General features: G+C 41.3%; 1 protein-coding gene and 1 long non-coding RNA gene across 2 annotated transcripts; one reads left to right on the top strand and one right to left on the bottom strand.

Moving 5' to 3' along the window:
- The first annotated feature begins 1,236 nt into the window (after positions 1-1,236).
- LOC130182918 (uncharacterized) lies at positions 1,237-19,246 on the top strand. The gene is made up of 4 exons (XR_008829761.1): positions 1,237-1,389; positions 2,761-2,872; positions 17,918-18,076; positions 19,037-19,246. It is a non-coding gene; the product is annotated as an uncharacterized LOC130182918 (long non-coding RNA).
- On the bottom strand, positions 10,141-26,950 carry wscd1b (WSC domain containing 1b). The gene is made up of 9 exons (XM_056398125.1): positions 26,696-26,950; positions 24,726-25,364; positions 19,240-19,354; positions 17,899-18,083; positions 14,794-14,915; positions 13,981-14,170; positions 13,387-13,551; positions 13,080-13,280; positions 10,141-11,199 (listed from the first exon to the last, which is right to left on the bottom strand). Exons 2-9 carry the CDS (start codon positions 25,114-25,116, stop codon positions 10,847-10,849), a joined length of 1,722 nt encoding a protein of 573 aa, XP_056254100.1. The 5' UTR covers positions 25,117-25,364; positions 26,696-26,950; the 3' UTR covers positions 10,141-10,846.
- Between the last annotated feature and the right edge of the window lie 822 nt (positions 26,951-27,772).

Below are 27,772 nucleotides of genomic sequence, written 5' to 3'. Positions count from 1 at the left end.
AATACCCCCTGAAGAGCCCATGCTCAGCCTGATGCGGAGTGTATACTCTCATGATGATGTATCCCATTAACTTGGTGGTTCATCACTTCCAAGAGCAGCCGGCACCAGGATTCGCTGGGAATCAGTATGTAATCAACACAGCCCCATTGAACAAAGAGAGAATGATGTGTGCACCATCACTTCACTGATTACTGAGTATTTACCAAAAGGAAAAAGACAAAGAGCTTTGTAAAGCAACAACTTCAATATGTACTGTAGGTATAAGAACCGACTACATCACCTGCACAACATTTTTTTAACCACTATTGGCCGCTCTGGAGACGACAGTGTCGTGTGAAATATCTCAAAGACTATTGGATTTATTGCGACCTTTGCCACCTTATGTCATAGTTGCTTAAGGATTGATTTGAAAGACTGATGATCCCCTAGCATTTTATCTTGTGTTAAAGTTTTCACATTTCTTCACAGGTATTGTTTGGATTGACACAACAGATTTATCCAGTAATTCATGATAACCAGATGATAAGTCCCACTGACTTTGGTGATGCCCTGTAAGTGCCACCATGAGGTTGACATCAGTGATTTGAAGTGAAATGTCTCAACAACTATCAGCTAGACTGGCCTGGATTGGTAACTGGCACAAACACTCGTGCCCTCCTCAAGATGAACTGTAACAACTTTGGTGATCCCTGAACTTTTTATCTGGTGCCATCCGATGAAAGGTTCGGTTTATGACTAAATACTCACAAAACTGATGTAAGATGAGATTTATTTTTGTAAGGATTTATTTTCAAGATCAATGGTTTATATAATCGCATTAGTGGTTTAAAGTCACTATCAAGTTTATAGTTAATGCTAAGAGTAGGCTAACTAGCATTACTCCAATGACACCCCAAATAACTTCAGCTGTACTTTGTGACAGAGAAAATGCTAGCATGCTAACATGCTAAACTAGTGTAACCTTAGTTATTGTACACATTTGGATTATTTTAATTATAAGTTTACCATATTAATTTATGTTGTTTATTAAGTTCATTAAACATTATCTGAGTTTATTATATTATTTAGTATTACTCCATTGAGTCTATTATATAATTTCATTATCAGTTGCAGCATTTTATTATCTTAAATATAATATAGATGTACCGGTTTAGTTGGTTACTTACAACCTCCTTTAGTGTGGAGCACTTCTGGTTCCCACCTGGCGTTGTTTACGGGGGACAGGTGTGAATGTGACAGTCTTTTGGGAGGCACAAACATATAAATGCTGAGAAGACAGAATTAAGTTCCGTCAACTTAACCTGACGTGTTGGTGACAATAGACAACAGCTAAAAGAAAACTGTAGCCCGCTCGTCGCCCAAAGAGCCTGGAGGACGCTGGTTAACAAGGTAAACATTATACCTGCTTAATATTAGCATATTAGCATTTTCACCGGGAGCATATTAACGTGCTAATTTGAGCATTTAGCTTAAATAATTGCTGTGGTTAAGTACTGTCTCACAGAGCTGCTAGCATGGCTGAAGACTTCTGAGTCTTGTTGTTGACCTACAGTGCTGCCCTCCAGGTGACGACACTCAGTGTCACACACAGTGTTGATCGTGTGTGCAGTGTTGTACATTTGTTTCACAACAATATTGCATCAGTTATTTATTTTTAATAAACAACAGAAACATAGGGCATCTATCTCTTCACAGATCATTAAACAGCAACTGGAATATGTGCCAAGTTTGATGAATTTGAGCAATACATCACTGTCATTAGTATTAAAGTGAATAATTATTCTTTTACTTTCTTGGGGAACATGCCAGATATTACCAGCAGCATCTGTGGTGGCTGTGGAGCAATTTGTAAAGGACCTTTCAATAACTCCTCCAGGAGAAGGGTCACTTCTAACAACCTTTAAAAGTCAGACTGCAGGAAAGTGGGGCTTTGTGATATGAAGTTAGTTTTTATATTAATGAGAAATTATGCATAAAAGTAATTTTAGGTGACACCTGTCAGCCATAGGGAAATGAAACACTTAGTACTGTGTATATTTCTGTTTTTTAGGTAACGTTCTTCTATTCATGCTAAGTGCTTCACTTTGCCCATGCAGGAGTTCTTAACAATTTACTCTTGCTGGATGATTTTGAAGACTGAAGGGAATGGCCAGGAAAAGACCAATAAGGGATTTGGCCTTTGAATAGGAGGACTTGTGTCTTCCTTCTTTTTTTTTTTTCTTTTTTTTTCTTTTTATGAGTGAGTGAAATGATAAATCAAAGTGACCACGACAGCACTGATATTCAGCTCACAGGAAGAGGAGTCTAGCTCAGTGCCCACCCAGACATGTTATCATAAAGTATGATATTACCAGTCCAGCTGGGAGATGATACTTGAAGCTGCAACTGCTAGGATATAGTCAGTATCTGAAGGATTTATGAGTTCGTTTTTTTTTTTCCTTTTTTGTGGCTTATCCCTCCTGTAGCACCTGCTGATTTATCTTCACAGCATAAAAGAAACAATAAAAAGAAAAGCTGGATAGCTGGGGTTAGAGTGGCAACAAACAACGCAGCATCATCTCTCAACAGCCTCTGGCTCCATTTGTCCTAAAGCCTGACTCCGCTGCTGGTTATCATGCATTTTACAATGAGGCTCATATATCTGAACAGTAGCCAGCCAAGACAGACACCAACATAACCACGACCGTTGTGTTTTATGTACGTTTGATGAGCAGTGTTTTCATTTTCATCAAAGTATGTGTGAACTTCATGTGTCCACAGAGTAGGAGCAGATGGAAAGTTAATAGTGGAGCTCCTGTTGATGAGAGGAGAGGGAGCGTTCAGTGAGAAGCACAGGAGATGGCTGCTGTTTGCTACCTTCACCAGACTACAGGTACAACTTGTTAATACTTCACCTCCTTCAGGGCTAGCTCCGTGTCGCTTCTACAATCTAGGACAGTGGCCGCTGCAGCTGTTTGTTCCAACCAAACACTGATAATAATAAATCATCTTTAAGCAGCTTAGAGAAGCAGATCAGAGGAGTCAGTGTGATGTGTTTGGTTGGAATTCAAACCATGATTTGATATCCCTATAACCAGACTGTTGATCTAACATTTTGACATTGCCAGAATGCACTGTATAAGAAATTAACATGAGAACGATCCTAAACCTTGAGTTATGGGTCAAAATAATATCAGAAAAAAGTAGGAAAGTTGTATTTAAGAAGCTAAATAATTTTTGTGAAGTCTAAGTGATACCCTCCTACCTACCCTCAATCAAGCACTCCAACATCATTTCCATTATCTATAATTTAAGGATGGCTACGAGTACTTGAGTACTCGTTTTTGACGTCATTATTCGAGTAGCGTTTCACTACTCGCGCACCTTCGCACGTTGTTTTTGGATACGTTAGTCCAACTCAGGTAGCGTTACGTGCACCATGGCCGCCGTGACAAGGGAAAGTGATGTCGGGAAATACGACAATAAGGTGCAGTTCAAAATATGTGGCGTTGAACTTGCAGATCATGTTCTCCGACAGCCAAACAGTAGGCTTGGCTCGGGGAGGTCCGTGTCCGACTGGAAACACAAGCTTAACATTCCGCTTGTGTTTCCAGTCGGACAAGCACCTTCCGTATACATTTTTTTACGGTTTTTAAAAAAAAAAAAAAAAATTGCGAGTAATCGAGACTGACAGATATTGGATGGATCATCTTCTGATTCAGTCATCCCATAACTTTTTCTCCAGCGCCACCATCAGGTTGACATTTTTGGTTTTTAGTGACAGCAGTTGAATGGATTCCTGCAGATATTCATGGTCTCAATCCTGATGATGACTTTGCCGATCTTTTTGCTGATACCTGCAACCATCGACTTTCCCATCAGCCTCAGCTAACATCATTTTGTTAGCGTTGTCAATGTGAGCATGTTAGCATGCTGATGGTAGCACATTTTCTAATGTAGGTTATATAGATTTTGTAAATGTGAACAGCAGGAAGAATCACAGGAGCACGTGAACATTTGATTGCATTCATGTTGACTCTATCATGTCATGAACTTTTTCATGTTGTATGTAGTGCAGACAGAACTGACTTTGTCTTTATTTGCACACATTTCCAAAACCTACAAAAATACACTCAGAAATGTGTAGCTATGTTTGACACATTCTTAATTCTAACAATAAGAGCAAATATAGCAGGTCGTCCTTGAAATTTAACAATGGCTTTATACACACTGGCACAGATCAGTTATCAGCACCTTTTCCACTTTTGTACGTTGGTTCATCTGGACTTGTAGTGTCCACTCGTTTCTCAGCAGCACGTGCACAATGAGGCAGAGCTTAAAGTCTAGACACAGAGGGTTTATATTGTGTAGAAGGATTCACTGCAGCTGTGCAGAGTTTCTGAGAGAGCATTCAGTGCTGCTCAATTCTGTAATCACCTGAGGAGCCACAGGCCCAGTCATATTAAAGCCCACTGTCATCCAGGAGAACTGCATTGATCATGTTGGCTCTAATCCATCTCGATGACATGGAGTTTAACTGTAATGTCATGTTTTGTTCCTGGGTTCATATGAATTCAGAAAATATAATAATTAGTCACTGCTTCTTCCTTTTTAATGTTTCCATTCATTCACCAGCTGGTCAACACACACAGAAACCTGTTCTTTAATCTCCCATTTTGGTGTTTGATTGGTTTTTCTCATTAAACTCCCACGAGTGAACAGAGGGATCCAGACTTTCTAAGTGCAGGCAATTTGATGGAGAAATGTCACCTTCACTTCTGACATAAAAGCTATTCATTCCTTTGTGTGTGGGGAATTAAAAATTCTGGCAAAGCTGAGTACATATGTGAACTAATACCTGGAGTCAACCTACTAAAATTAGTAATGCATAACTGATGCAGTTTATCGTGACTTCTTGTTGCTCACTATTAAGAAAAGAGCAACTCACTATTAATGTATGTGACCAGTTTACACTTAATAGATCATGTAATTATTGTTAGATCACAATTGCAACATGCAGTGCAAGCATGCAAGTTGTCAGTTACAAACACTTTCATTTATTCTAAGCAGCTAGATTGGAGCACAGTCACTGCTAGTAAAATGCAGAAGTGGGCACAGTCCATTAGAGTCAAAGTCTAGATCCTCCTGGTCAAATATTACTCCAATACAATGAAAGTTGTTCAGTCAGATTTTTACTTGAGTTAAAGTACTGGAGTACTTGATTTTAAAATACTTAAGTGTTCAAAAGTACATTTTTTATGTCAACACAGTGTTGTTTTGTTCCACATTTAAAGAAACTAATGACCGTGAAACAACCTACTGACTGACTGTAGAACCTGTAGAATAAAGAGCTTGTAGAGTACGATACAGAGCCGATAGACATGGCCATAAAACACAACTGAATCATCAAAAGGACAGCGAACTATCACAAGCTGTCCATTTAAAAGTTTATTCGGGAATTAAATAAATGTTACATAAGCAACGTGCTTTCTCAAGTTGGATGGCAGTGATGGAGTTTGGTCATTTAAAAAGAGAGGAATCTTTCTTTATGTCTATATGGACTAGCACAACATGACTGACAGCATAGGGGTTGACTGTGATTGGTCTTTCTCTGTATGTTCTATCACACTTTAGAAAATAAAGGAAAATTAATTCACTGACTAAAAGCTCTGCTTCAAAGTAACGAGTACTTCATAGAAATGTAGTGGAGTCAAAAGGACAATATTTGTCTTTTAAGTGTAGTGGAGTAAAAGTCTGAAGTTTTCAAAAATGATAATACTCAAGTAAAGTACAGATATTTGAAAAATGTACTTAAGTACAGTAATCAGGTAAATCTACTTAGTTACTGTCCACAGCTGGTGAAATGACGCTTTAAGAGATGAGAGTGAACTAAAAACAGTAAAGTCAGAGGCTGGAAAAATTCTGAGATTCTGATTCGTTGTTAATATTAAAAACATTGATTGTAGCCGTTTTAAGAATGTGTTTTGTGCCTTTTATTATAAAGTTTTAGTTGTAAAGTAGTTGTTTAACTTGTGAAAAGTTTGTTCTGATATGATTTTTGTTTTGAAAGTACATTCTTTGATTTTGTTGTAGCCATTGGGAGGAAGACTTTATTATTATGTTGTTGTGTCCAGATTTTCTCTAACGAGTATCATTTTCAGAATTTCCTATTTTGTTGTGGTCCATAAGCCACATACTTATATACAGCTTGTATACTTACATACAGAGGCAGAGCATAGACCCAACAACAGTATGTTCACTGTGTGGGTTACCAGCTAAAAACACAAACCTGCTGATAAGATGCCTCAATATATCAAGATACATCAAATCCCCTTCTGGTCTGCAAACAGGCTACTGTTTAAAATGTATATTTCATTTTTTTATTGTTAATTACAGCACACATTCGTCAGAGTTATTTTATTATTGCAGACATCCTCTAATGTTCACTGCAATGGGAATTCATGTAGTCAGTGACAGCCGCCAGGCTTTCCCCCTCACTCATTATCCATGATTACAAAGCGTTTCAAATGCAACCAAATGACAAACAATAATAGAATCTGAGTGATAGTTGTTGCCATTATGGGTTTTGTAAACTGTGTTATTATATGATTGTAAAGAATAGAAATAGAGAGGCTTTTCTGTCAAAATGAATGAATCACTTTCAGCTGATGAACAGTGAGACGGACTAACACTAGTCCTTTGTGATTCCAAATAACATCTAGTTCTCATTCAAGGCATCAGCAGCTGGTATCTGTTTTCTCCCAGCATGCACTGACTCTGATTTTCTGAGAGCAGAGGACTCCAGGCTCACTGCTGGTGAGAAATGTGAAAACTACTAATCACAATACAAACCTGCAGTCAGAGCAGACTGGGCTGAAGTGAATGGATTTCATAAAAGTAATGAATGTAGTGAAGTTTTTCCTCATCAAACAGAAACTGAAATGTAAAAATGTAGATGCTATGAAATGTTGAATACTTAATGGAGTGGAACTTATGTCCAGTGTGTTTCCATCACTCAACTGACAGACTGAAGGACTCAAGTCAGTATGCTATTCTGGTAACACAAATACCAGGCATGACCACAGGGTGGCACTGTCACCTACTGCCCACTACTGTTAGAAAGGTATAGCAAATTTAATATACCAGACCATTCACACTCAACATATTTTATATATGAAACTGCAGATTTTGTACTTAAATTTTCCTAACATCAACCATAGATAAAACAAGACCCACAAGCCACTTTTTTTTTTTTTTTTTTTTAATTTAATTTTTTAAGATAAACAATTTTTGGTAAGGCATTTTAGGTTTGCATGGTGAAAATCATGTGATGGTCATATCTCATGAAGTAATTTTCTACCTTCAGAACTCGTCCAAAAAAATCAAGAGACCAGACACCTGAGAAGAGCACCAACTGCCAGTCACTGGTAGGACTGATGAACACAGGCAGCGGTGGATGTGTATTCACATCCTTCACTCAAGTAAAAGTAGGAATACTACACTATAAAACACCAGCAGAGACATCACTCCCGACATTACATACTGTTGAAGCAGATGGTGACAGGTGTCTTACTATAACCGAGACTAGCTGTCAGTCTATTCAGTGTTAAAGAGAGACACCTGACTGTGAGGCCTTATGGCACTGTTTCATTAATGAAGCTCAGTCTCAAACTCAAACTCAAACACGATGAGCCTACATGCCTGTCAACCAGCCTGCAGTGAACTACTCTCAGTTTTAGCAGCTGACAGCGTTCACTGCCAGGTTTACGTTCTGTGTTTGATGATCATACCTCACTGTTTGTTGTTTCCGTATCAAAGACAATTCATTTTGAAAGTTAGCTTCACTGGAAAGCTCCAGAGACAGTTTGTGCAAATGTTCTCCTTCTGCCCTGCAGCAACTCAAATACTTACACCTGCTTTAAACACAGCTCTGACATATCATCTTCTAAAGATAATATGGTGAACTTGTTAGCACGTTTACACATGCAGCAGGTACAAAGCAGCATTTTTTATTAATTTGGAGTCATGTGTCTGTCCATGTGGCAAATGCAAGTCCGATAATCACTTTTGTTTTAGCTCTGTTTTGTTGGTCAACTCCAGAAGGAAGTATCTGAGACTTAAGCTGTGACATGATCCATTATGTTCACCAGCTAGCTTCTAACTCTGTCTGTCATCACGCTCTGCGGAGCTGAGGGGAACCACAGCGTGTTGATTCATCTCTTTAAGCAGCCAATTTCATTTGTCCCCTAATCATTGGATCCATTTTAATATGAATACATTGATAATAGCTGCTTTAACATCCTGATATTTAGCTATCCCATATGTCAACATTTCTGATTACATATTATTCTGATTTTGCCATTTCCTACGGCAGCACTTTGCAGCTGTTGCAGTCGTTTAAAGCCACTTTAAAGCTGCTACATGTAGAATCTATACGTGATTATAGCATCTGTTATTCAGATGGCTTTACTTTCTGTTTGTAGAGTAAATCGACAATCCCAGTCACTTTCAGCCTATTATTTTCTCATGTTGGATCTGTGTTTGTGTGTGTGTGTGTGTGTGTGTGTGTGTGTGTGGTGTATTCTTATAAAGAATGATGATGAAGAGCGAATGGTATTTCTATTCCGTGTGTTTCCTGTAATAAAACGGTTCAGTCTAATGCTTGCTGGGACGTATTGTAACATGAACTTGTATTTGAAGTGTGATCACACTTCTTTGGTGTTTCTTGTGCAGACCAAGTATCTAAGCTAATTAAAACCCCTATTTCTGTAGTGTTGTTTGAGCTCCTGTCATGGATGGGATGGACGTGATTAATGAACTTAAGTAGAAACTCACAGTTTTTGTTGTGAGTAGGATGTTGTTTGAGAATGTATCATATGGTGCTATGGTGTCCCTGTGTGAGCACAGTACTGAGAAGATAAAGCACTTCAGGATGATGTTGCCTCCTGCGTGGAACTGCTCATGACACTAAGAAGCACTGATCACAACCATGTTACCCTGTCAGCCAGAGGAGCTGGCAGCACTGTGTCCACCCTTGTGTTCAACCTCATTGTCACTTGGATATGTGGCCTTTTGCTTTTGCAAAATCATCTCCATGAGAAAAGATGTCTGGATGTTTCAGGTGTTTCAGGCAGGTGTGGAAAGAAGGGGGTCCAGCACAGACCTGCGTGCATACGATAGCATGTGTGTTATGAGAATGTAGCTCACAGCGGGGTTGAGAACCAGCTTGTCAATCCAGGACTTGGGGATTGATTTTTGGTCTGACATCCAATCTTGACACTAGTAGCTCAGGAAGGACTTTAACCTTGTGGCTTGTAGATGGAGTCATTGGTTTGTTGTGTCTCTGCTGTCCAGCCTCTGTGAAACTTTAATGTTCAGTGACACTCGCAGACGTTAATTTAACTATGTGGTAAATTTTGAGACCAGAGTTTATGATCTTCTTCTTCTCCTTCTTCTGGAATTTATTATAGTCAAGCAGCCTTTATATTTTGTATAAGAAAACCTGATACAAGAAACCAGTCTGAAAGACAGTTTTAAAATCTGTACTTAAAAAATGCAGACAGTTGTCTCAGACTACTGCACTGAACTGCATTAGTTTGTGTTCTTGACATTGTCTCTCTTCATACAGTGACACACAGCTCTTATTGGTCTCTGTTATTGCAAACTAAACCGAATTGTTCAAACAGCAGCACTTAAGTCTGGTCACAGCTTTATGGATTTCAAGAAATTAGTCATTTTATCATATTTTTTTTCTATCAAGTAGAATTAATAAAAGCAGAGTGAGGTGTTTATGCCTCAGTCTAAAATGTTAAAGCTTGTTTTACTGCAGTATCAGCGATTCAACCATGAGGTGGCACTATTCTTCCTGTCAATATCAGGGTTAATTAAATTGGTTAAAATAGATCATCTGAACATGCGAGAGTTCAGGTTTGTATAGTGAATATGAATGTTTTCTTTCTTTTATCTTGTTTGTGGTTACGGACAAAACACTGGTTTCACAAACCATTTCAACATCCTCCTTTTAAACTTGAAGTGCGGTGACAGACTGCTGACAGCTATATACACAAACCAGCTGAGATAGTGCCGTGTGCCTCACCTCGGTCCATTAAAGTGAAAAACAATCTCAGGTAGTGCAAGTGTAAACAAACTGACTTCACTCCGTTCAAACTGAAGGCATTTAATAAAATAAAATGCTCATGAATGAAACAGCTGGTTTCATTTACAGTTTAAAGCAGTTTCACTGTAATCAACATGTGTCTTTGTTCATGTACAGTCAGAAGAATCTGTCCACCCACATGAAGCAGCTTTAAGGCTTTTATCCATCACGATCGCGACATGTAGCAACCAGCGGATTCCCACAGAAACACTATAATCTGGGTAATGCTTCATCTCTGTTAGTATGACATTTTTATTAACATGGGTGTATGCTCGAAACACAATATAAGTACTAAAGTGAAATCATAAAGAGTCACAGAAAAAAACCCTCTTTAACCAAAATTAGTCCATCCTGGATTTACACGCTCATATTTGTGCAGTTTGCTGGATAATCTCAACGCTGCAGGCCAACAAATCATGTCAAATCCTCTGAGTATTCGTCATGTCTGCTGCTCTCAGAGAGGCAGTCCTCGACCCTGAGGCTTTCATCACGCTTCACCATTGGATTTCACAAGAATTGTCATGTTTTCTCCAGTGACCTCCACTGTGTTTCCATGACTCTAAGCCATTCATAGAGCGTCTGGCTTATTAAAGAGTCAGGTGGTCCACTTACATCAGCCAGTGTGTGTCTGTTCCCCACTGAGCGCTCGGTGAATAACTTCCCTCTCACAAACCCCTGCTCGACCAGGCATTTGTGACCTTTTCAAGATCATCATCTGGGCAGGTATTCCTGTGGAAGTCCGCTAAAGTTCCTGCTCTGCAGGGCCTGGTCGACAGTGTGAATGAAGGAGTCAATCATCTGTTTCATGTCAGGGGTGAAGGGGTCAAAGGAGGACTGCTGGGCCACTGAGCGCTTGAAATGCCCATCCTGGTTGCTCTGGGCGCAAAGCAGCCTCTCCTCAGTCATACTGACATTCAGAAAGCCTGTGATGAGACGGAGCTGAGGGAGGAGAGCTCTCTGCAGCTCCTCGTAGTGCACCACCAGCAGGCGGCGACCAAATTTCAGCCAGCTCAGAGCATGGGATGCCCACCAGGGGGCGTAGCTGGCGACAAATTCTGGCCATTCTGCAAGTGAAAGAGAACACAGCTGAGTTATTTTTCATCCAGGGAGGATGTGATTGTTGAACTGTTGAACAGGGTGACAGTATTCCTTCTGATGTATGTATGTATATGGCCTTATGCGTAATAGAAAGTTCATATTCAGATTTTCATTCTGAGCAGCTCAGTGTTGATGAGGTTAATCTGGAAACAAAATGAAAGAAAGTTACAGCTTCACAGCACAGATAATTAATTAACAGGGAGAAATTATGCCAGGTCTGAAGGGATGCACATAAAAGGGTCAGTTAACTCAAACTATTACTGCTACAAAATAAACATAATAACAAAGACACATTTCTCAACTATGTCCTCATACTTTGGATAATCTACAGAACACACTATCATCACTTTGCTTTTTACATTTTGTGGTTCATGGTCTGTATCCTACACCTCCAGAGCACCCCAGAGGTTTTCATAGGGATTATTTCTTTGGTAGAAAGTTGCTCTAAAGACTAATTACAGTGACTATATCCAGGGTTAATGCAACACTGTTTCTAGTGCCTGTTTTTTTAAAACACACATTTTTTGTGTGTAAATTGGATGCTTACGAGAAAATCTGAAAATCATTTAATGATTTAATACAACATGGAGATGTAGGAGAGCTTCTGCAGGAGGAGAACTTGAGAACTAAAAGAATCAAAATAATGGTAAACCCCAGAAGGGGGTGGAGGCATGTTTTAAAATGTATTGCAATGGCTGTTTATGTTGTTTATGTATATCTTTATTTTGTTAGATGTACTGTCAAATTGTATGACTGACACTGACTGACTGACGGACGATGATAAATCCACCACTGGTCAGCGGATTGCCGAGCTGCAGTCTACCGAGCCGCTCTGGCTTCCCGGCTACTCGGGAACTGCAGTGAAGAGGAGGAGTGCTTCCACTACACTGAGCCTTGCCTCCATTACAGCAAATAAACTACGTCCATTACATTTATCATTATTACTAAAGGAGGCAGACGAATAACTTAACATAAGAGACATTGAGCAGAGAGAGCAAGAGAGAGAGGGAGAGAGAAGTCATCGGTAACGAGGCTTCGTACTAACCGCTATGGTCAACTCTACATATCAAACAGAGGGTGTTAGACATAAAGGCCTGCCTCTAATAAAAGTCTGTTACATTCTGGAGTTGGAAGTAAATAAAGGCTAAACTATTGTGTATCCCAGACGGAGGCTGTGAGCTGGGGTGGGTTGGCGGGTGCCCCGGTGGCTCACCTGGTGGAGTGTGTGCCATTTGGGAGCCTTTGCCCCGCGGTCCAGGTTCGAGTCCGATCATTACGATTGTAACAAACAAAAGAAAGATAGTCTGTCTCTTCTAACTTTCTCTTTTCTTTAACTTTCATTTATATGTTTGGTAAATTTGTCAGATGACGTTGCCGTTATAAAATCAGGATTTGATCATAGGTGGTCCAGACATATACTACGTGTTGATTTAGTCATTTATTTTATTTATCTATTTTTTTTGGAGGGGGGGGGGGGGGGCTTATGTTGTGTAATGTACTGCATAATAATGACAATGTCTGTATAACAACAACTCAATAAGGACATTGTTCAGTATGCATGCTGTGATCTTTCCTTGTTACAAATGCTGACTTGAGTGTTTAAATGACTTATACCTATGTGCTGTGTGTTACAGAAACATGGTAATACTCTGGAGTGCAGTCTTCACTGTATATATGAAATCTAAACAGCTTGTCTCAGCACTCACAGTCACAATCACAGAATGCCCTCTGCTCCATTGTTGCTGTAACGTCAACAGCAGGACATTATGCAGCAGTAAGTACAGAACCCTTCAGCAGAGCCATAAAGCACTCGACTGTTATGTCTGTGTGGACTGGACTGTATTACCTTTACTTTTCCACTGTGTATCTGTGGCGTGTCCTAAATGTCCGGCGCACTTGCGGTTGAATTCGGCCATGAGGGAGCGGTAAGGGTTTCGAATCAGCAGGATGGCAGAGTCGAACATCTCAATCTCTTTCTGACCACTCTCATGGGTCTTCACGCAGATGCTGCGGCCACTCTTCCAGTAGTCCTTCTCTCCTTTGAAACCTGGTACCAATGAATAAATGAATGGATAATGGTCAGCTGCAGGGCAATATTTCACAGTGCACTCACTCAAACGCTCATTTGAAGAGTGGCACTGTGCCCTTCCCACCTCTGTTGTATAGCGTGCCATCAAAATAGAAGCTGCCAGTGTAGTAGCCCGTCACGAGCTCAATCAGGTGCCGTACCCAGGTGTTGCCTGCACCAGGAAAACTAGACAGAGCCACCAGGGAGCTGGATCTCTGAGGCAGAAACATCCTCTCTTTGCACCTGGAGTCTGGAGGGACAGAGCTGTTATTGTCAGTGTTAGTTGTAGAGCTGCACAAGATCTGAATAATCAGAAAGTCTGGATTCATAGAACCCAGGATGGTTTCATTTTCAGGACAAATGTAACACATAACAAGTTATTTGTGGCACAAATTGCAGAAAGGCTGCAAGAGCAAAGAAATGGATCAAGAAAACAACACAATAATCACAGACGTGTCCAGGAAATGAAGAGTTCAGACTAGGTTATTTTTTACAGGAGCAAAGTGAGGCTCTAAAATGACTGACAGAGCAGAATGGATTAAAATACAGACACGGTCTGGTAATTATTACATCGTCCACTCTCCCTGCTTAAAACCAATCAGAACAAGGCTTCATGTGATTGGAATTTTAAACATGACATGAATGACACATGGTTGTATCTGTATGGCAAATATCTCACCCAGCACAGGGGTGTGATACACCTGGTAGTGGTCATGGTCAGTGGGTGCTGTGGTCGTGGAATTGCTGGTGTGGTTCAGAGCCGGGTTGCCTGCACACTGCTGCTGGTCAGACTGCTGGTTGAGACTGAAAAGAGACGATGTCCACGTACAGAAACAGTGCAGTGTCTTGAACACAGCCAGTGGCAGCTCCTACAAACCAAAAAGCACAAATGGTCTCCAGGTTTTTTTTATGACTCATCATTTTTATTTTTCTTTATATTCTATCCAAGGCTGATGCGTCAGCTCAGTTCAATGGGAAACATCACATCCTCACTCCTCGCTTTGGTTTTGTTTGTTATTTTTTTCTCACTTTGCTGGTTACTGAAGGTCGGAACGCTCAATGTCAAAGCACAAGGACAGACACTGCAGTAAAAATATTTGAAAATGTATGCATAATCACACACAGACACGGACACACATACACACACATACACATACACACAGCACAGTGAGAATTAATCATATTGCACTCACGACCAGATGAAGTGCAGTATTTCTATCAGCCATTTCTGTTTTCAGAGGAGGCACAGCTGCATCCCGTAAGATCTCAGTGCAGGATCCAGACTACTTATCATTAGAGGCACATTAAACCTTAAATATTCAGCAAAATTCAAGGAGCTCTGTGCTCCCACATGTGATCTCCTGGGAGTGGAGACGGCTCTCTGAGCTTGAGAGCCTCCTCTCCTGAGAGTGGAGAACTGCTGGTACACTACAGAGAGCCATGTGCAGTAAACTGATCATCAGGTCTGTAATTTCAGAGGAGCAATTCAAACCTTATCAGTGCAGGTCTCAATGCAGGACTGTGTTGTTAGGTTGGGCTGAAAGGAGTAGACAGGGAAGGTGCTGATTGTGCTCTTCGGCAACCTGAAGCAGCCGCGGTAGTGAACGTTTCTGACTGGAAAGAGAAAAATACATGAGCCGATAGTTGCTCGCTAGTGGCTGGATAACAGTAATTTATTTGCTAGGATTCACCTGCATTGGCCAGCATGAGGAAGTATTTTTATTTATCCACTGACAAGGCAAAGAAAGGGCTTATCAAGAAGATTTTCCAAAATAAGTCTAATCTGGTTTCAGGGTAGAATTTAAATGACCAACCACTCCTAAGTATTTCTGCCTTCATTGTATCCCTACACTTGATTGGATTCTGGTATATAACACATTCACAGTTCAGCTGCAAACCTCCAGAGACACTGAACCATCCAATCATGAATATTAATACTGTATATGATATAAAGTCCTTATATAATAGATGTGACCTTGCCAGCAACAAGAAGGGGATGCATATCTTTTAAAGAACAGAAAACAGTTGTACATGAGAAAAGTTCAGGGATAATCAGCGTTGTTGAATTAGCATGAAGCTATTTTGAAATCTTAATAATCATCATTCCATACTAGTAATAAATGAATAAAACATATTTAAATGGAACTCAACCAGAGTAAGTAACAAAGTGCTTAACAGTAAAACATTAAAATACTAATATAACACAAAAGCAGATCAAATATGCAGTATCTTATGTGATGGTGCATCACAGTCATATCTGTTGTCTCTGTGCAAAATAAAGAAGCAGACGTTGCCTGTCCTCTGACACACTGAATTCACTCCTCAAAGATTAATCCTCCCTGAAAATTGTTCAACAAATGTCACCAGTCTTCAAGGATTTCATGCAAAAATACACCCGTTTAATCAGCCTGAACCATGACGTGGGAACGCAGCAAAGCGGGGAGTCGCTTAGTTGGACAACTCCATTCGATACTCTTTGGCCAAATGATTTTACATTTAAGGTTATTCAGGCCTGTGTCCATTCCTTAATACTGAAAACAAAGAACGGCTCTGTTATGTCCCAAAACAGGTGAGCGCTGTAGTTTTAATGCATTTGTTGGGGACTATTATCATTCTAAGATTAATGCACATTCAGTGCTCCAGTCGTTCTCACAGTGGATATAACGTCAGCCTGGGGTGCTTTGAGGACAGGCCAAAGGTGTGGCTCCACAGGTTTCCATATCTTCACTGTTCATTTCTCACGTTTCATCATGTTAAAAAAAAATTTGACACTGACTACATTTTCATGATACATTTTCAAAACCCTTTCAAGAGTGCAGTTACGCCACAGCTACTGTAAGACTGCTGACAACAGCACAGTTGTCATTTGTCACAGTTATGCAACCTGCTTTCCTGCAAGAGCTGTGACGACTGTCAGCAGTGATTTGTTGGTGTGTACAGGTTGAAGAAATGCTGATACATCTCGGCCTCAACACACACTGAGACACCCAAAAGAAGTAAAATCAGATCAATCTACAAGCCACATCATTCTTTTCTTTTTACTTAAACTTAGGGTGGCCCTCAAGGCGCATGGCGTACCTTGGCAGCATTCATTTCCCACACACCCACATCACGAGCTGATTGTTACAAAAAGCGTCCCAAGAGACATAAGTGAAGCCTCCTACAAAGAGCTCCCATTAGACATGGTGGGGAGACTTCCCTGAACTAGCACACGGGTTTGATTGGAGCACAGTATGGAGCAACATTAAGCTAGCTTTGAGGAATCCAGACTATCAACACATTCATTACAACTTTGTACGCAGGATGTACCTGACACCCCGAAAGATGTGTCTCATTAAAGTTATTAATGACGACCCGTGCACCTCGTGCACATCAAAGACTAATGGCACATTTCTTCACATGACATGGGAGTGTCCCCCTGTTCAATTTTGGCAAAGTGTAGCCTCTAAGCTGACGGCATTTATATCAGAGTATACACACAGTGGGGAATGACCTTCCTTGATGTTATTCATATGGAGTTATCAACGGCTCGTAGCTAAAGAGGAAAATGTAAATATGTGTCTCTCAGCAGCTGAGGCAATGAAAGCCCTACTGTGACTTTCTTTATATCTCAAGATTTGTTATCTGTCACAGCCCACGTCAAATCCAGCAGGTTCATGTATAATCTGTTCCACAAGGTTTTTTGTTCTGTTTTTTTTCTCCTTTTTTCCCTTTTCTTTTTCATTGTTATTGTCTGTCTCTAATGTCTATGGATAGGGTGCTTTGTGTTGATGTTATGCTTTACTGATTGGCTGTACATCACTGTGTTAAAATTGAAACTAAAAACATTTGATAACAAACAGAAATAAAATCAGACTGTGTGGTGAAAATTTGTCTCATAGCTTTTTGGAAAGTTACTGTAGCTGTCCCACAGCAGAACAAAATACTTTTAACAAAAACAGCATACTTAATTTTTATTCACTGTTTAGTATCTGCCATATTGGGGAATATCGCCATAGGGTGGAAACAACTAGATCACAAAGTGCACACAAAGTGCTTTATATAAAAACCAAGAGTTTGCAATAAATCAGTAAAACAAGGATAAATACAATAAAAAAAAAAAAAAAAAAAGGAGGTTTCAAAATGTTTGGTAACGCCTGCTTTACTGAGTGTTTCAGGAAACAGGACAGTGTATGTGTGGATTTTGTCAAAATAAACTACAATGCCCAAGGTCATTGTAATGAAAGAACGTGTTGCTCAGTGCAACAGTGTGACTCATTGATGTGGCATTTGATTTTTTTCTTTGTTTGTTTTTGGGGAACAATGCAGCTCAGGGGGATGAGATTTACAAGGCTTTGGTTACACAGGTTATATTTGTTAGAAGTATTCATTCAATATTGGTTCTGGTCTGGTTTAGATTGTGATACATCTTATACAGGTGTGAGCAGTCCACAATCTTTACTGATATCACACTCTACTGACTGTTATTTTTTTGGAGAATTGAAGTTTAAAAAGTTCACTTGTTTCTCCACTCGTCTGTGAAGTCGCCCACAGTGCAGCTTGTGCAGAGAATAAATAGCAAACAGTCGTGTTCGTTCCCCGAGGGAAGCTGACTTACATTTCCTGTGCCCCGGCAGCTGCTCCTCCACCTTGTAAATGGAGAGTCGGCCAACGCCGCCACATGGAGACCCTCTCTCGCCCCGACAGACCAGACTACAGTCCTCCTCGGGAGCCTGTGGGCTACTGATCCGGTTCCCGCAGTGGCATTCAGCTCCATACTCTAGACCTGCAAACTGGTACCCACTAATCACACACACACACACACACACACACACACACACACACACACACACACACACACACACACACACACACACACACACACACACACACACACACACACACAGATAGACGCACTGTCATTGCCGCAGCAGAGGGCAATCCATAACCTCAAGCTATTGCCCTCTGGCTACGCCATCCCACAGGACATTAGTTAACATTTCAAACTTATCATTTAACTCAAACTTTGCCGCATTACATACAGTCTGGTCCATCCCCTGTGATATTTGTCAGTGCTCTTCCCTCTGCACTCATCTGACTGTGTAATGCCTTTTTTCTGGCTGAACTGCGGTCACCTCTGATCTGTACTTTACATATCAAGGCTGTTGTGACTCATCTCTCTTCCCCTCTCTCTTCATCCTGCCTCCTTGGGAAAGAGAGAGACCTCATCAAAGTTGACCTTTTCATATATGTCCTTTGAAGCTTCCTCATAAATTGCTTTGACTTTTTCCTTTTTCTCATTGCGGTAATTGGCCTGTTCAGGTAACGAGCAAGACTGCTTTCCATGTGGAAGGGTGAGGGGAGTGGGGATTCAGGGGTGGGGAAGTGGGTGAGAAGGCTCAGTGGGCTTGAGATGTGAGCACCAGCTCTCAGTCTGACTGCATCCATCTGTCCTCTGCTGTTCTGTTTCAGCAGGGCTACACTGCTTCATTATAGCTAAGATATTAAAAGGAATAATTCAGGCAGGTCAGTCTTTGAGTTTTGCTTTGAAAAACCCACCTGTCTCTCCACATTGTCTCGAAGGTTTGGAGAGTTACTTCAGCACTGCTAACTCAGCTCACACTGACCCGCAGATTTTCACACGGCGGACACTTGAAAGCACATCTCTAACCACTGATTTATTCACCAACTGCTGTAGTCAGCTCATTAAGCTTTCTAACACATACACACCTCCCTCCTTCCTTCTTCTGCAACAGATCAAGCCTTCTGTCCTGGCCTGCTCTTCACTCTCCCCTCTCTCACCACCAACCCCCTCATCTTTTACTGTCATCCAGCCACCTGGCTCTCCGCTGGCTCCACACACAGGAGGCATTCATGGAGGCGACTGAGATCCAAAGCGTTTACTCAAACAGCAGGCCCTCTGTGGTCCCTTCACAGGGGCATGCCGTGAACGCATTACCTTTCCGAGCAGGTGTCCTGACACAGAGAACTGGTCATTTTGCGCAGGTCATAAAGCATGGTTCCTCCCAGGGCTCGATCACTGGCATTGTGTAGAAAGCAGCCGATGTAGGTTCCTGCGTGTGTCAAGAAAAACAAATACAAGTCAACAAAGAAAACCTTCAATCTGAAAAATCCCCCATAGAGGCATTTTAGCAAGTGTCCTCACAAAATGGAGGTAGTTGATAGAAAAGTGTGTGTCTGTACATTTTGTGCTGAAATGATTAATTAGCAGTCATTTTTATAAGTTAAATAATTAATTAAGCAAAAATACTAAACAGTCTTTCTTTCCAGTGTCTGAAATGTGAGGGGCTGTTTCTTTTCATACAGTATTATTGTAAATGAAATGTCTTTGGGTTTTGAATTGCTGGTTGGAAAAAATAAAGCAATTTGAAGGTAAAATTTTATTGGCTAAATGATATTTTGTAGCTCCAATAACATGAATTACACCAAATATAAAACTGTTTCTCAGGTTTGTTCTCAAAGATTGATTCTGTGCACAATTTCACAAAAAAAAGTTTAAAATTGTAATTTTTAAAATATTTTTTTTATTCTAAAAACTCAAAAATAAATCACTATAATTATAATAATTATTCTGAATGCCCTTTGAGTGCATATGCTTGAGAATAATACACATAACCTTAATCAGCCATGTATGAAGGTTAACACACTCCTCTTTTAACTTGATAAACCTCTGTCTCTGTCTCCCTCTGTCTTTAGTCTGACACGGGTACTATCCTCTACCAGTGCCGAAGCAGCCTTTGCATAATATAGTCATAATATAAATTTAACTAGGCCTAATTTATCATCTGATATAGATTATTGTTATTCTGAACCAATGTACTTGCACTAGAATAAAAATCCACTCTGCAGAAAGAAGAGCGTAACGCATAATAGGCTACAACAGACTATTATGATGTGCTGACAAGATCAAGGCTCCATATAAAATGTCACCCAAATTCAGTCTTTGATGTTATCCTTGTCTTTGCTACATTGCTACATCAAACTCAGCTCAGCTGACACATAAAAGTCTTCTTTAGAAATACCAGTCTCTGTGTGGAGGCTAGCATATGCATTTCTTTTGTGGGCTGACTTCATTTACATCTTGCCTCTTGGGTCTGAGACCGGAATATTTTTGGGTTATATGCTGGATGTTTTTACTCATTCTGCTGCGAACAGGTTAAAGTCTAATATAATTTCCCAATGTTGGCTTTTAGGTTTATTTCACAAATGCTGGAATGAATTTGTATTCATAGTTGTTTTAAAGGTTTCAAGGAGACCGAGCATTCAGCTTGTGTTTTCTTATGTTTACTTATAGTATAAAAATAGACTGATGCCAACCGGTCAAGGAGAGGAATGAAAACTGTAGAGATGTGGCAGCAAGGTTCACATACAAGATGGAAGCAAGCGATGGACCGTGAAATCTCTGGCAGGCCAAGCATCACCATATCGAATTTGTGATTGAGTCAGTCTGCGATGTCCTCTGAAGCCCGTCCAGCCTGTTGTGCTGGGACGAGGCTGAGTCACCAGTCGCCTGTGCCTCAGGAGACAAATGCTGGAGAACACCAGCAGTTGCTGCCTGAAAGCTCAAAGAGGACGATGCTGCCAAAGTCCTATGGCAGGAAGCATCTCAAGAGGCATCACCTAGAGGCCCCTCGCCCCCCACTCCCTTCACCAAGCAGGGCAGGTCATTGTTGTAATCAAAGTGAAGGAGAAACCCCAGGCAGCAGCAGCAGCTGGGGGTTAATGGAGGGAAGCAGCTTGAATTCCAAGACATGACAGAAATGACCGCACTTGGGGCTGACACTGTGGTGCTTTCTTAAACACCAAGACAGATGGCTGCACTGGAGCTGATTCTTCCCCACAGGATTGGATGGAGGAGGCTAATGACAGAATGGCCGAGTGAGTGCCACTGCCACGGGGAAGATGTGCACTGTGTGTGTTCATTAGAGTGGGTTGAAGAAGGTTCACAGTTTCTCTGCTGGGTCTATAATATCCTCACAGATGGGAGGAGAGTCATCAAAACCACAGCAGACAGGGTCTCAACATATGGTTGACTGACCAATGGTGGGGTCAGAGGGGATCATCTCAACAGGATGTCTGATACTGAAAAACCCATCAGAAGATGTGCAACATAATCGGCTTCCCTTGCTGAAGACTTTACAGGTGAATCAACACAAACGTCATTATCACAATCAAATATCATGAAGGATCAACATACAGCGTGTAGCTGCTACTGTGCAACCCCTGTAATACTTCTTACTTCGGATTTCTCCGCACATCTGGTCGTGTGATACATCTGATATATACTTTACATATCAAGGAATTTGTGACTCCTCCCTGACAGGTACAAAGTTTTCCAGCAGCAGACACAACGTATTATGCATCTCCCACTTTTATTATAAAATGTTTGAATAGGTAGGCAAGCTCCTGACTCTATGAATATCTGAGACTGACAATGCTTTTGCAAACTTTTGCACCCAGCTGTGTAATGTTAATACTGCCATGTGCTGTGTATGAGATTAGTCAGTGAATAAGAATGGAATAATCAAATATAGAAAATAAAATAGCGAAAAAAACAATTTAATAACAAACCAACGACCTAAAGATATAATATTATAGGCGCAGAGAAGGAATAGACTTGTGATTAGAACTGCAGCACATCTTGCATATTTCTATGTCTATATATCCATTTTTTTTTCACCCTTTTTTTCAGTTCATCTTTCGGCAGTCCAGAGTTTAGCCTGACAGATACACTGGCATATAACAAATACTGTAGGTACTGACATGTCTCAGCCAGTAAATACTGAGTAATTGTAGAAATACCAAAGATAGGTTTAAGGTAATTAATAAACACGGTAACCATTACATTGTTTATCCACCAGAGAGCTCTGAGGAGTTTATTTTTACACTGTAAAATGCGGGATTTTAAATTTTTCTAACTTCATATATCATATCACTATCTGCCTTAAACATCTGGTTTTCTTTGAACTCCAATCTGGAGTCTCTGTCAGTGATTGATGAGAGCTGTTTGGTGGCTGCAAACCTTGGAGCACATCATGAGAGTCCGGATGTAACACCTTATCATTTTTACTTCAAGTGGAAACATTTTACCAGTAACTGTCCTTGCCATTTCCCTGCCTTTATTCTGCTGAGTAAGAAAGTGCTTCGTAAACCATTTTACAAAGACAGAAGTGATATGTGACACTGGTGTTACATTGGAACTGTGTCTGCAGCTAAAGATTGTTTCTTTAACTCCATTTCATTAAGTTCTCTTCTATTTGTCTTTTAGTCATTTAGTCAAAAGGGAAAAATGCCTATTAGAGTTTCTCAGAGCTCAAGCTTATGTCTTCAGATTGTTTCTTTAGTTCGACCTGTTGTCCAAAATAAAGGTCGTTCAATGTGCAATCACACAAAACACAAAAAATAACTAATAGGAATAGTTTGACATTATGGGAAATACAATTGTTATCTTTATTCCCGAGTTTGATGAAAAGATTGATATCACTCTCTCATCTCTATACTGATGTAAATATGAAGTTACAGCTAGCAGACTGTTAGCCTAGCTTAGCATAAAAACTGGAAACTGGGGAACCAGCTAGCCTGGCTCAGTCCAAAGCAGCATCATTAGCATTAGCAAAGCTAACATGATACATCTTGTTTGTTTGATCCATACTAAAACCAAAAGATAAAAATGTTGGTTGGTAAAAAAGTTAGGTGCTGGACTATTTCTTGCTGTGGAGCAGAGACTGAAGTCTCCGCTGGTTGCTATGGTAACCTCACAACAATGACAAGGCTCCAATTTATCCATTAAATAGGCTTAAACGAGACATAACATTTTAATTAGCGAGCTTTAAGAGGTAGATTTTTCAACTGATTATCAGAATAGTTAACAATCAATTTTCTCTCAACCAATGAATCAATCGAATTACTAACTGAAAGTGATAAATGCACATAGTCTACTTGTTCTAGAGGGTTTGTGAGTGATATCACATATGGGGCCTGTGTTATTTCTCTGAAACCTTCAGTTCCAGGACATGTGACACAACAGACCTGGGTAATTTAATTGTGTGTCCTGGGTAATACTTTTTAAAAGGAACCTTTGGCAGACGCCTGTTACTGAAACTGATCTCATTCCCCCCTCCACCGTTTTTCATCTGCATTACCCTGCTTAGTGACTGAGTGGTTATGTAGTGTCAGTTTAAAAAAAGGATTAAGGGGCTCTTGTAGGATGCTTTTCAAGAATGAGCTGGAGGAACAAATGTTCCACTGGAAGTAATTCCATTGTATTTATCATTTTAGCAAAATGGCAAAAACACTGACGGGCACCATTAAACAACAGAGTAAATCTCCGGGGGTATCTTAGAGTACTCAAGTAATAGTGAAGGCTCCTTAACAGAGAGAGCAAGTAGGGAATTATGTGATTTTTATCTTTGTAATTACTAATTTATTTTCTAGAAACTACTTTGGTGTTTGCCTGCCTTTATGCTCTCTGGCTTTGAGAGGATCAGTGAGCACTAGTTTTCATCTACAAGATCTGAAGCACCCACACGTAAAATGTCATATAAATGTATAATGAAGCTTCTCTAAATGTTCTAAGGTCATGATTATCTGTTCATGAATGTAGAATGAAACCTGATGTGAGCGCGCTATGGAAGCCCCGTGCAGAGCTTATTACCTTGCCCCAAGGCCATCTGAGCTAAAAAAGTAAATCACAGAATAGAATATAAACGTGTATATTTGCTCCTTCATATATTATTCACCAGTCAACACATCTTCATCCGGATATTTCAGTCTCACATACCCTCTTCCAATGCTCTATAGCGTGATAGCTGAGAGCTTTTTCTCTCATTTTGCAATATGTGCCTCGCTTTCATGGCAACAGAGCTGCACAGCCTTGGCTGCAGATACACGGTACAGTACAAGGTCAGCTAATTATTGGCAAAACCACATCAGATTTTGTGAGGAGGCCCGTCAGGTCAGATCGGAGGTTTATTAGTTTTGGTAAAGCAGACAATAAAGTTGCCGATCAAATTAGTTAAATCAGAACTTTAAAGACTCAAGAGAATTTATTGTACTGGGTTTATTTCTGTGCAGTTTGTGGTGAGCAATATTAATTTTCTATTCACATAATACTGACCAGCTTGTTTAGAATACTGTAGTATCTGGTTAACTATCACTTTCATCTTGTTTACATCTAACTTGTATTCTAATTAATGTAATTAGGGCAAGCAGGGTGCAGTGGTCACAGCAACTGATTGCTTTGCTTTGTTTGCCTGCTGGCTAGTAATAAGGAAAGCTACAGTGATGAAGAGCAGAAACATGGGCTAAACATAGAACACTGTCAACTCAATGTGGGTGAAAATCTAACTCTTTAGACTGACTATTGAGTGTTTTTATTGGATGTACTCACAGAGACACCTATAGCTAGTCTGCATAGTTATTTACCTTTGTGTCTGCTGCTCCTGTGGAGAGAGACTCTCTGCTCCGGGCTCTCTGGCAGCAAACTGTGAAACCAGCGGCGATGCAAGTGCTGGACCCCAAGGCTCCGGGAAGTGGGCCAGTGTCGCCCTGCCTTGGCTCCCCCTCCGGACACAGACTGAATGGCGGCCCATCTGGAGCGTGCCCTCACGCCCAGGCCTGCAGTCCTGAGGGCGGCAGGAGGCGCTGCGAGGGACAGCATGGGCGGCAGGCTGGCGAGGTTTGGCTGGGCGACTCGGATACTGGAGCGCTGCAGGAGAAGGATGCTGCCTGCCATCAGATAGGCGATGCCCAGGCAGAGAAGCAGCATGTGAGCCCGCTTCAAGAGGCAGTGCAGCTTGTAAAGAGGCGCCACCATTCCCACACTGTTTCCTGTCTCTCACCTCACTGGAAGTCCATTTCATGGATTACGAGCAAGAGGATGGATCTGTAACCTACTTACAACTTCGTAATCTTGGGAAGTCCGGCAGCATCTGGCAACGGTGGAGACATTGTGTCTTGCTCCTTCATTGCCACAATGTCCAGTAGCAGCAGTGGAACAATGAGTGTGTTAGGACAGAGAGGGATGTAATATCCAAGGCTGTGGTCACTGACTCCAGGGTGATCCTTGAGGCACAAAAACACAAGCAGATGGATTTAAAGCACAACTGTATTTCTCTGTGAGCACAGCCAAAAGGAAGGGAAGTATATGTCTGGCGGATTAGATACACAGCTAATGTTGACATACGGACTTATGTTTCTGTCTTGCAGCATCGTGCAACGCATCCCTTGGTGTCTGCTGCTTCGTTGCTTTCGTTTGTGTCATTTTTCTTTCATTCAAAACCCTGCCTGGAGTTGTCTTCTGCAATTCCTGCAATTCCTGTTTCATCTGTGAGCTGGGATTCTGCTCTCCTGTCACATTAATCAGTCTTTTATTTTATTTTTTTTTTTTTTGAAAATTAGATTAACCTTTACTAAAAGGACGTTTGAAATGGATTCTCTTTGAGTGCAGAGATTTCATTTAATTCCAGCACTGTCAGATTATATTCAATTTAACACTGGCAATATCTCCCAGCTTTACAATTTAAGTCTCACTTATCACAGTGAAATGACATCATGTGATAAAAACTGTCTGGAGAGCGCATTATGAAATGGGGATTATCATAGCACTCTATGCAGACCATCTCTGGCTGGATGGATAAGTGGTGAGTAAAACATGCAAACATGAGACGTTGAAGGTTTCAGAATAATTAGGATGTAAAGCACCGTGGTATTCACACCAAGCCTGAGACAGGGGCAGTAAAGTGCATCCCTGACCCGCGCATGTGTGTGTGTTTTCCCCGTTTCTGTAGCGATGGTCTCCCCCTCTTTGATTCAGCAGATACTTGCAGCCCTATAGAAGTTCCCATGTAACACCAGCCGGCAACCTGTGTTTGCACACCCCTCAACAGATGCCACACAGACTGAGAGACTCTCCTCCTTCACATCCGATGATATCCCTTAATGCCTCGTCGTTTCGGTGGCCGTCACACACCGTCATGCCCTTCAGCTCCACTTTTCATCTCAGGCCTCTCGTATTATCGCCTGTGGAGCGGACTCCACACGCTGTAGCCTACACCCCCCAGCAACCCCCCCAAAAAAGTAGGGGTGCGGTAGTGCTCTCGAGGATTGAAGCAACAGTTTGCACAATGAACAGTCTCGAATCAAGTCGGAGTGCCTAAGTTATGTTCAACTCCATTTATGTACGCCCTAAATAACTCGCCACACGCTTTTAATCCTAAAATATCCACAGCGGTCTGGTTTGGTTTAGTGGGATGGATGGGAGGGTGAGAGATGAATGAATGAGCAGCGAGAGTAAACACGTATCACCTATTTAAGAAGCCGAGGTCTTCCATCTTAAAAGCCCCTCACTGTGCCTCCACCATTTACAGTAGAGGATGTGTGAGCTGGAGGCTTACCTTCAGCAGTGGAGCGGGACGCACGGCCACCACGTACCGTGCGATCACTCATCGGTTTATGGCCGATGTGATCGCTGTTTTCCCGGCTTGTTGTCCAGTAAACGTTCCCCCGGCTCTCCAGCATTTCCCAGAGCTGGTGTTATATAAGCTCTCTCTCTCTGTCTCTCTCTCTCTCTCTCTTTCTCGCTCTCTCTCTCTCTCAGCCAGCCAGTGCTGCTCTCCGTCGCTCTGAAAGGCTGGCACGGCGATATCAAGCACAGGCTGTGTGTGTGTGTGTGTGTGTGTGTGTGTGTGTGTGTGTGTGTGTGTGTGTGTGTGTGTGTGTGTGAGTCAGTTCGTGAGAGAGGGGGTGGGGGGGTGGGGAGGAGGGCTGGTCAGTGTCATTTGCATTGGTGATCTAAACGCGTCACAGCTCCTCCACTGTGCAAACGGGGGAATCGTGTCCAGCTCGCACTGCACATTATAATAAACAGCGGCTTCACCTTATACATCATATCATATCATATCTTATCATATCATATCATATCATATCATCCGACACCGAGCTTCACATCCACAGCGCCTCTATCATCGTGCACTATTGGACCCAGAGCTTGCAGCAGTGTAGCAGTTTTCTTAACATGAGTTTCGGGGGCAAGTGTAGCCTAAATGACCCATCAGTCATTTGAGGGACAGGTGGCTGTTTGAGTGTGACCAGAACCGACCCTTAAAGGTCCTGCTGTCCTATAAAATCGAGAGCAGCGACCAGTTTGGCAGCTATATGTCCGAGGTCCCATCACGACTAAAGATCCAGATCCAGACCTCAAATCATTGAACAACGTATTGCCCACGTCTATAGCTGTTCACTTGATTTAGCCTTGAACGGTAGATTAGACTGAGTAGCTACTAAATGAATGGACTTTGCCGTGAGTCATAAATGAAGCATCAGTCAGCCGTGGCTCACGACCGAGTGGACGTCCCTGCATTTCAGCACCAAGAACAGCGCCTCGCCCGCGCGCTCGCGCCACGAGGAAAATTAACAGCGCATAACAAACCGCTTTATGTGATTGGCCTTCAAAATGAGGCCTCCACGTACAC

This window comes from Seriola aureovittata, chromosome 15 (assembly GCF_021018895.1).
Source record: "Seriola aureovittata isolate HTS-2021-v1 ecotype China chromosome 15, ASM2101889v1, whole genome shotgun sequence".
NCBI lineage: Eukaryota > Metazoa > Chordata > Actinopteri > Carangiformes > Carangidae > Seriola > Seriola aureovittata.
This window is presented reverse-complemented; position numbering and strand designations above follow the sequence as displayed.

What these genes read in the sequence shown, in the direction of transcription:
- wscd1b (XM_056398125.1), bottom strand. Translation starts at nt 25,116, where the DNA reads ATGGTGGCGCCTCTTTACAAGCTGCACTGCCTCTTGAAGCGGGCTCAC. An exon ending in GCTGCCGGGGCACAGGAAAT is followed by an intron (nt 14,916 to 17,898) that starts GTAAGTCAGCTT and finishes TTCTCTTTCCAG; the next exon opens with TCAGAAACGTTCACTACCGC. An exon ending in TACACAGTGGAAAAGTAAAG is followed by an intron (nt 11,200 to 13,079) that starts GTAATACAGTCC and finishes TTTCACTTGCAG; the next exon opens with AATGGCCAGAATTTGTCGCC.